Here is a 10,000-nt window from a genome sequence, read left to right as displayed (position 1 = left end):
ATGGTGATGATGATGATGATGTTGATACTGATAGAGGTAGGGACTGTGAGGATGATGGTTGCAGAATGCTGGTGATGATGGTGGATGGTGATAATGAGGACAATGATGGTGATGGTGATGATGGTGAGGTTGATGGTAGCGTTGAAGTATACAAATATGGTGATACCTGAAATGAAGATGATTATAAGGAATAACTTAGCAATACGATACGATGTTAATCCCATAATGCTGATGCCACGCAATAAATTTAGGAAGAAAAAAAAAGAAAATCGTCATGATACTAAAACGTTCAGATGACGCTATCGCCATTCCAATACAAAATCGGTTCACTTTAACAAACAAACGATTCCAAGCAAAGCCCTTGGATGGACGCTTACCTGTCAGAACGAGATCCAACTCCGTAACTTGGTTGCATCAAGCAGGACGAACGCATTCCAGGCAAAATGGGAAAATTTGGTTAAAGGTACGCTAGTCTCTTATCTTTTTTTGAGTTATTTAGCCATCTGTCTATCCATCTATTTCTATTTATGTCTCGCTCTTTCTTCTTGTCTCTTCTTCCTTTTCTTCTCTACGCCCCATCTCTTTCTCTCTCTCTCTCTCTTTCTTTCTTTCTCTTTTGATCTCTCTCTCTCTCTCTCTCTCTCTCTCTCTCTCTCTCTCTCTCTCTCTCTCTCCAGCTCGGTTCTCTCTCTTCCGTTTCTCGCCTCCAAACGTCGTCTTCGTCTCACTCCCCGTCTCCGTCGCGTCAAGGTCTCTCTCTCTCTCTCTCTCTCGATATATCTCTTTTTCATTGTTCTTCCTTCAATTCTTTTTTCTTCCATCAATTATTTCATTCTTTTTCGTCTTCCTTTAACCCCCCCCCCCCATGTTCTTACTTCACCCCGAAAAGACTTCCGAAAAAGCAGAGGCCGCAATATCGTTTAGTCACTGCTTCCTCCGTCGTGCGTGTTAGTTCGTGTTTCAGTCACTCAGTTTGGCCGAGTTTGTGAGAGCCTTAGAGAAGCTTGGAAAGTCTTTAGGAGACTTGGGAGATTTTCTCTCTCTCTCTCTCTCTCTCTCTCTCTCTCTCTCTCTCTCTCTCTCTCTCTCTCTCTCTCTCTCTCTCTCTCTCTCTCTCTCTCTCTCTCTCTCTCTCTCTCTCTCTCTTTCGCTTTCTCTTTCGTCTTCTCTCCCTCTCCCTTTCCCTTTCCCACCTCCACCTCCCTCTCCCTCTCCCTCTCCCTCTCCCTCTCCCTCTCCCTCTCCCTCTCCCTCTCCTTTTCCCCCCTACACTTACATATCCCCCTCCCTCCCACTCCTCCTTCTTCTCCCTCTCCTTGTCCCTCTCCCTCTCTCTCTCTCTTCTTTTTTTCCGCGAATCTGGACAACCAGACAGTCGAACGGAGTGGATAGCAGGGGAGGGGATAGGGGACAGGGTAAGTCCATGGGTGTCCTATCACATTTCGATGAGTTTATGAGGACGACGAATAGGCCAGGGTGACTCTGATTGCATCTAAATGAGGACGGGGAAAAGGTCCAAGAGAATCATTAATGGGAGTAGCTAGGTATTTACGTCTTAGTGATTCATTTGTTGAGTCAGAGTAAGTTTAGTGAGTCAGTAGGGAGAATAAGAATGAGAAGGAGAAGAGGAAGATATACAAGAAGAGGAAAAGAAGGAGGAGAAGAAGAAGAAGAAGGAAGAGGAAGTGGAAGGAAGAGAACATTAAGAAAAATAACAAAAGAACAAAGAAAGAAAAAGAAGAGGACGAAGAAGAGGAAGAAGAAGAAGAAGAAGAAGATGAAGATGAAGATGAAGATGAAGATGAAGATGAAGATGAAGATGAAGATGAAGATGAAGATGAAGATGAAGATGAAGATGAAGATGAAGATGAAGATGAAGATGAAGATGAAGATGAAGATGAAGATGAAGATGAAGATGAAGATGAAGAAGATGAAGAAGCTGTAACACGAAAATAAATAAAGACTAAAAAAAATATGACAATATACTAAAGAATAGAAATAAATATATGGGAGAATTAGATGTGAAGAAAAGAGAAATAGAAGAAATAATATAAAAGATAAACGTGCAACAGAAATAAAGAATTGAATACAAGAAACAAAGAAAGGAATGTTTATAGTGCAATCATTAATAAGCCTAAGAATAATAATAGCATCCCTGGAGGTCGAAATGAGTATCTCTCTCTCTCTCTCTCTCTCTCTCTCTCTCTCTCTCTCTCTTTCTCTCTCTCTCTCTATCTATCTATCTATCTATTTATCTATCTATCTATCTATCTCTCTCTATCTCTCTATCTTTCTGTCTTTTTCTCTATCTTTCTCTCGTCCTTACTCACTCTCTCTCCCTCACTCTCTTTCTCTCTATCACTCTATTTTTCTCTCTCAGGAGGGAGAGAAAGGATGGCAAAGGGAAGGGTGAGAGAGAAAGGAGGGGAGGAAAGATAAACACGGGGAGAGGGGTGGGGGGATTAGAAAAAGTAGGAGGGGAGGGAAGCAAAAGACGGAGGGAGAAGAGGGGGAGGAGAGGAAGGGGAGGGAGGAGGGGGAAGAGAGGAAGGGGAGGGAGGAGGGGAGAGAGAGGAAGGGGAGGGTATGAAGGGAAGGCAAAGGACGGAGGGATTAGGGGGAGAGAGAGGAAGGGGAGGGGTGCCTAGGGTAGGGGTAGGGGAGTGGTGGGGGTGAAAGAATGCGAAATCGAAGAAAAGAAGTAGAGAAACGCTATCCAAACTTCCTTGGAATTTCCTCCGAAGTTTGTTTTGTGTAAGAATTTGAAGGGAGGGAAGGAGGAGGCGATGGAGGGAGGAAGGGAGGGAGGGAGGAGGTGACTGAGGGATGGTGGGTGCTCGAAGTTCTGGAACAGAAAGGTGGGGAGTGGGGGGTGGGGGGAGGGAAGGCGTGGCTGATTGATAAATGGATTGGCAATACATATCTCGCTTTCTATCCCCCTGTCTCTGGCTCTGTGTATACGGGTAAGTGTATAAGCACACTCATAACCATCTCTTTCTCTCTCTATCTCTCTCTTATAAAAATAAAATATATACATCCATACATACATATATATATATATATATATATATATATATATATATATATATATATTATATATATATATATATATATATATATATATATATATACAAACACCACACACACACACACACACACACACACACACACACACACACACACACACACACACACACACACACACACACACACACATATATATATATATATATATATATATATATATATATATATATGTATATATATATATATATGTATGTATGTATGTATGTATGTATGTATGTATGTATGTATTCATATAGATATATATGAAAAGAGATATCATAGAAAGAGAAAGAGAAAGAGAAAGAGAAAAAGTAAGAGACAGAGGCAGAAAAAGAATCAAAGTCAAAGCCAAAAGTCAAAATAAGAAACACATATCCACCTCTACAGTACAAGCACAGACAAAGCCAGACAAGCCAAGCAGGCAAACGAGACGAGAGAAAATAAATCGAATATTTGCAAAACAGGAAAAATCTCTTCCCATTTCACTTTCCGCCAACTCAGCGACACCTTTAGATAGCGTCTCAGCCTAACCTCCAGGACATCACGTAGAGGTCGGTTGAAGATTGCGTAAGAGTGTTGCACAAGGAGAGGGTGACGGGAGGTTGTTGACGCGCATGAAGGAATGGTGATTTTTTTTTTTTTTTTTTTTTTTTTTTTTGATGTAGGTTGTTGTTTTTCTGTTGTTGTTGTTGTTGTATGGGTGTAATGGCGGTGTGTATGGTTTTAGGGGGAATCATTATCATTTTCATTATGATTATGATTATCGATATTATTATCATCATCATCGTCATCGTCATCTTCGTCGTCGTCGTCGTCATCATTATCTCCATCATCTTTCCTCTCCCTTCTTTTTTTCTTCTTTTCCTTCTTCTTCTCCTCCCTCTCCTCCTTCTTCTTCTCCTCCTCCTCTTCCCCCTTCCCCTCCCCCTATCCCTCCTCCTTTTCCTCCTTCCCTTCCTCCTCCTCCTCCTCCTCCTCCTCCTTATCCTCCCCCACCTCCTTATCCTCCCCCCCCCTCCTCCTCCTCCTCCTTATCCTCCACCTCCTCCTCTTCCTCCTCCTCCTCCTTCTCCTCCTCCTTCTCCTTATCCACCACCTCCTCCTCCTGCTCCCCCTCCTCCTCCTCCTCCCCCTTATCCTTATCCTCCTCCTTCTCCTTATACTCCACCTCCTCCTCCTCCTCCTCATCTTCCTCCCATCATCACTATCATCATCATCGCCCTCAGAACCACCATCCCACGTTTCAATTCCATATTGCAATACGATAATCACCTTGCAAAAATGATAAAAAAAAGATCTGGTTATGGAGTAGATATGGTGAAATAAGAGGGAAAGAGGGAGGGGGCAGAGAGAGAGAGGAAGGGGGAGGGGTGAAGACTCAAAGGGGAGGCGGGGGGGGGGGGCGAACAAAAGCTCAATGTGTTAATCCTTCTAACATATGTTCTGTCACGATGCACGGGGTTGGCTTAGTCACGCTCCGGCTTATAAAGAGAGAGAGAGAGAGAGAGAGAGAGAGATAAAGAGAGAGAGAGAGAAAGAGAGAGAGAGAGACTGAGATAGAAATAGACCTACAGAGAAACCAATAGAGTGTGAAGAAAGACATAAAGGGGGAGAGAGAGAGAGAGAGAGAGAGAGAGAGAGAGAGAGAGAGAGAGAGAGAGAGAGAGAGAGAGAGAGAGAGAGAGAGAGAGAGAGAGAGAGAGAGAGAGAGAGAGAGAGAGAGAGAGAAAAGAAGAGAGAGAGAGAGAAGGAGAGAGAGAGAGAGAGACTGAGACTGAGAGAGAGAGAGAGACTGAGATAGAAAATAAGACCTAATACAGAGAAACCAGATAGAGTTGTGGTAAAGAAAGGACATATCGGGGGAGAGAGAAGTGAGAGAGAGAGAGAGAGAGAGAGAGAGAGAGGAAGAAGCGAGAGAGAGAGAGAGAGAGAGAGAGAGAGAGAGAGAGAGAGAGAGAGGGGGGGGGGGAGATCGCTAAAATAAAGGACCATGTAAACTGAAAATTCCTCCCCAAACAAACAAAAAAAATGAAAAGGCAAAAATCATTCCGATCCGTAATTTCAAATCGACTGTTGATATTACGAGAAGATTAACGGAGGGGGTTGGGGTGGTGGGTGGGGGTATTAGAATGGGGAGGTGGCCCTAGGCAAGAGGGGGAAGGAGGGGGGGAAAGCTAAATCCGAACACGGTCATCGACGTCAAAGCCAAGGCTTCATCCGAACAAAATTTTGTCACCGAATATTGTAATTTCATTAATCTGTACTGAACATAATACCCACAAAGGTGATTATCGCCATGAAAGTGCATAGGCAATAAGTTTTAATGCCGATTCAAGCAAAGCCATTTATCATCAACATAAAAGCAGATTTTTGTGTGTGTGTGTGGTTGTAATCGGCTAGAAACAAAATGTATTATTTTCTTTTTTTTACGGTCATTTATATTATATGGCGAGGTTGTCAGTCGATATGTTTAAATAAGTGAGTGACTTTTTTTCATTGTTGTTTTCATTGTATCTGTATTGTAATATATATATATATATATATATATATATATATATATTTTTTTTTTTTTTTTTTTTTTTTTTTTTTTTTTTTTTTTTTTTTTTTTTTTTTTTGATGGCAGTCATACTTACATCTGTACACAATAATACTAAAAATGATCATGAGAATGAAGATGACAATGATAATAAGTAACTAATAATAATAAAATAGCTTTTTCTTCTCCCCTTCTCTCCCCCTACCATGCAGTTCCCCTCTCCCTCTCTTCCTCTTCCCCATCATCTCCGTTCCCGCTTCTTTCCCGAAATCTCTCCCTTTTCCTCTTTTCATTTCCTTCTTCCTCTCTCCTCTTTCCCCTCTTTCTCCTGACGTCGCTAGCCTCACCCTCTCTTCCCCTTTCTTTCTCTCTCTCACCTACACCACTACCTTCCCCCCTCCTAGCCCCCTCCCATCACTACTGCCCCTCACACTCTCCCATCGACCAACCCATCCCCACCTTCACCCCCCCCCCCTCTCCCCAACCTCTCACCTATCTTTTCCTCCCATGCGTTCACCCATCCTCCCTCCCACCCTTTCCTATCCTCCTCACCACGCCTCTCTTCCCCCCTCCCCTCCCACTTCTCCTTCCCATCCCTTACCCTCCCCCCACTTCACTACCTCCCACCTCCTCCCCCAACCACCTCTCCCATACCACCCCTCACCCTCTCACATACCTCCCCCACTCCCTTCCTCCAGCCCTCCCTCTACCTCACTATCCCTCAACACCCCCTCCTCCCCTCCTTCCTCATACCTCACCATCCCCCTACTCTCCCCTCCCCCTCCCCCTCCCCTCTTCTAGTGTTATCTTACCAGGCCAAACGAAGCCACTAATACAAGGCTTCCTTCCCCGCGTCCTATGTTGTCTTGAGTCATAATGGCTTACAAATCTTCCTCTTCCCATATAATTATATCTTGACACGAAAGAATTGCGATTTTCTGAGCTCTTTTCTGCATTTGTTGTGATGATTATTCGTGAATGAGATTATGTGTTTATTTTTATTTCTCTATTCATGTTATGTTTTTGATATATTCATCTATTTATCTCTCACCTTCTCTCTCTCTCTCTCTCTCTCTCTCTCTCTCTCTCTCTCTCTCTCTCTCTCTCTCTCTCTCTCTCTCTCTCTCTCTCTCTCTCTCTCTCTCTCTCTCTCTCTCTCTCGCTCACACCCTCCCTCTTATTCAGCTATACTCGACACCCAAAAAAGTTATGAATACAGTTATAAATCATACTTTTATTGAGAAAATCATAATCTACAACGAAAAATTTCTTCTTCATTACGAAAAGCATAAAGCATGTCAAAACATGTTATTGTTGTTCTTATGAAAATTACTGTTATTGGTTTCATCATTATCATCTTTGTTTTTATTATCGTATGTGTTATTATTATAATGATTATCATTATTATTACCATTGTTATTATGATTATTATCATTATTATTATTATCATTATCATTGTTAGCATTATCATTCCTATCATTGTTATCATTATCATCATAAGCCTTATTGTTATTATCACTACTTTTGTTATTAGTATCATCATCGTGATTATTATTATCATTACTATTATCATCATCATTATCCTTATTATTACTCCTATTATCATTATAATCATTATCATTATTAGTGTTATTATCATTATCATTATATCATCATTATGATTATTATCATTGTTTTCATCATCATCATTCTTATTTTCCATTTTCACTTTTATTATAATGATCATTGTTATTACCATTAACACTATTGTTATTGTTACTACTATCATTAATAGCATTTCTATTATGTTTTTTTTTTATTTCTCATGTCATTATTATCAATATCATCATTAATATCATTAGTATTATCCTTCATTATAAAATACTATTACGAAAACCACACACGTTCACATGACGGAAAAGCTTATACATATTCTTGACGGGCAGCGATGAGGGGGGGGGGGGGGATGCGGTTGACAGATGAACGATGCCTCAAAGAATTCGGAGGGTAGGTGATGGATGAACGATGCTTTACTGAATTTGATGATGGGCTAGATAGTAAGAGTGGTTATCTTTTGTTTAATATATTTAGATCTTTATTCATAGTTTGATTAGTTACATTTATCATAAGAAGATAAATTTATTCGCGGATATGTTTTTATTTTTTTATTTTTTTTTATCACGAATCAGTATTTAATCATATTTAATTTCTTAAGGTATACTTTGTTATGTTTATTAATGTATTCTGAGATTTCATGTCGAAGCGGATGTAAACCTTTGCTGCTACTTAATTGATATTAAGGTGTGTGTGTGTTTGTGTGTGTGTGCGTGTGTGTGTGTGTGTGTGTGTGTGTGTGTTTTCGCATGTATATCTATAAGTATGTATATATAAGAGACATAAATTTCATTAATGATAGAGAGAAAGGGTAAATAGATAATCGGAGAGAATGACAAAGAACAAGTAGACAATGAGTAAGATGAATAGATTGATAAATAAACAGTATATAGACTGAGAGAGAGAGAGAGAGAGAGAGAGAGAGAGAGAGAGAGAGAGAGAGAGAGAGAGAGAGAGAGAGAGAGAGAGAGAGAGAGAGAGAGTGAGAGAAAGAGAGAGAGAGAGAGAGAGAGAGAGAGAGAGAGAGAGAGAGAGAGAGGAAGAGAGAGAGAGAAATAAAGAACAAAATAAAGGAAAGAAAAAACAGAGAGAATAAAAAAATAAAAAAATAGAATCCCTCCCATAACCCCCAAATAAAGAGAATGTTGGGAGAAGGAACACTATGCGTCTTACGCTCGACTCTCGCGCGCCTTCTCTCGCGCGCGCTCTCGCGGCCCGCGCTCCCCCCACTCTCTCTCTTCTCAGCGCCCACCACCCACCCACCGTCCCTCCCCCCCGCTCTCCAACCCCCCCCAACCCCCCCACTCCCCCCCCCACCCTCCACCCCGCTCTCCGCGCTCCCCAAAAAAGAAGAAAAAAAAAGCTCCCCCCCCCCCATCACCCACCTGTTATGCAAATCACCCTTTCAGGAACCAGTCAGTAAGAGGCAGGTAAAAGGCTGTAATTTAGCTTCAGGTGTTCAAGGAGACCTTTGGGAAAGCAAGCCAAGGAACTTAGCGTGATGTATTGAGAAGAAAGGATTGCGAAAAGCTAAAGAGATGAGAAGAAGAGGAGGAGGAGGAGAAAAAGGAGAAGGAGATGGTGGAGATGGGAGATAATGAGAGGGGTGGGAGAAAGAAGGGTATTGGAAAGAATTTGGAAAGAGGTGTTTGGCGAAAAAAGAAGGGGGAAAGGGAAGATAGATAGGCAAAATTAACATAAAAGAAAGAAAAAAGAAACATCCAAATAGGGTAATAAGTTTACAGAAACAGAACAAACATATATGAGACAAGCATAACAAAACAATATAAAAAACAAAAAAAACAGGTAGACAAGGATAAAAAAGAAAAAAACAAACAAAGAAACAGGTAGGCACACACACGCACACAAAATAAAAATAATAAAATTGTATATATCTATATATACACACACAGCAAGATGCTCATTCTCTTTCTCTCCTTCTTCCACAGATCGGCGTCCAGTGACCTTATCTCACGGCGTGGTGTGTTCAGTCGAAGACATTACGGCTCCGTTGAACTGGTGAGTTGAACACTGTTTTGTTCACAATTTTCAGATTTTTATATTTTTGTTTTTACGGGGGGGGGGGGGGGGGGGGGGGGGGGGGGGGAGGGGGGGGGGGGGGGGGGGGGGGGTGGGGGGGGGGGGGGGGGGGGGGAGGGGGCGGAATTTTGGTTATGAAAGTTTTCATAACCGTTATGGCTCTATTAGTCTGTCTAATTGTATATTCCTCTTTCTCTCTCACTTTATTTTTCACCTATCCCTTTTCATCCTCTCTCTCTCTCTCTCTCCTTCTCTCTCTCTCTCTCTCTCTCACTCCATCTCTCTCTCTCTCTTTCGCTCTTTCTTTTCCCCTTTTCTCTCTCTATTTCTTCTTCCTCGTCTCTTTCATTCGTCTATCCTCCCTCTTTGTCCCTCTCCTTCTTTACTCTATCTCCTACCTCTCTCACACAACCGAAAACCTGTCACTGGTTTTGTTGTTTCCTCGCATCTGATTTTTATAGTCTTTATCGGAATAATTCCTGATGGAAGGTTTCGTGTTTTGTCATTATATATATTTTGTCAATTTATCACCATGTATACTTCTTGTCTTTTCCCAATTGCCTCTTCATAGGAATGTTGAAAATTGGGTTTGAAAATAAGCAATGATTATGATCATGATTTCTATCTTCAGATTGTATCACTATCATGATCATCATTATCCTTATTATGTTGATGATGCAGGTAATATTCAGTTCCCGTATTATATCATCATTAACATTAAAAGTGTTTTAGAAAATTAGCTGTAACACAAATTACGATGTTTAT

General features: G+C 41.3%; 1 protein-coding gene across 1 annotated transcript in view; it reads left to right on the top strand.

Moving 5' to 3' along the window:
- LOC122254591 (GTPase-activating Rap/Ran-GAP domain-like protein 3) overlaps window positions 1-10,000 on the top strand; it is a gene marked incomplete in the record, with an annotated part of 625,566 nt that overhangs the window by 191,226 nt on the left and 424,340 nt on the right. Inside the window, 1 exon segment of the mRNA XM_086552829.1 lies at window positions 9,145-9,214. Coding sequence (XP_086408955.1) covers window positions 9,145-9,214 — 70 coding nt within the window.

This window comes from Penaeus japonicus, unplaced genomic scaffold, assembly GCF_977035675.1.
Source record: "Penaeus japonicus unplaced genomic scaffold, GWHDUDI00000001_assembly GWHDUDI00000027, whole genome shotgun sequence".
NCBI lineage: Eukaryota > Metazoa > Arthropoda > Malacostraca > Decapoda > Penaeidae > Penaeus > Penaeus japonicus.
The sequence above is the reverse complement of the archived record's forward strand: the minus strand, read 5'-3'. Positions and strand labels throughout refer to the sequence as shown.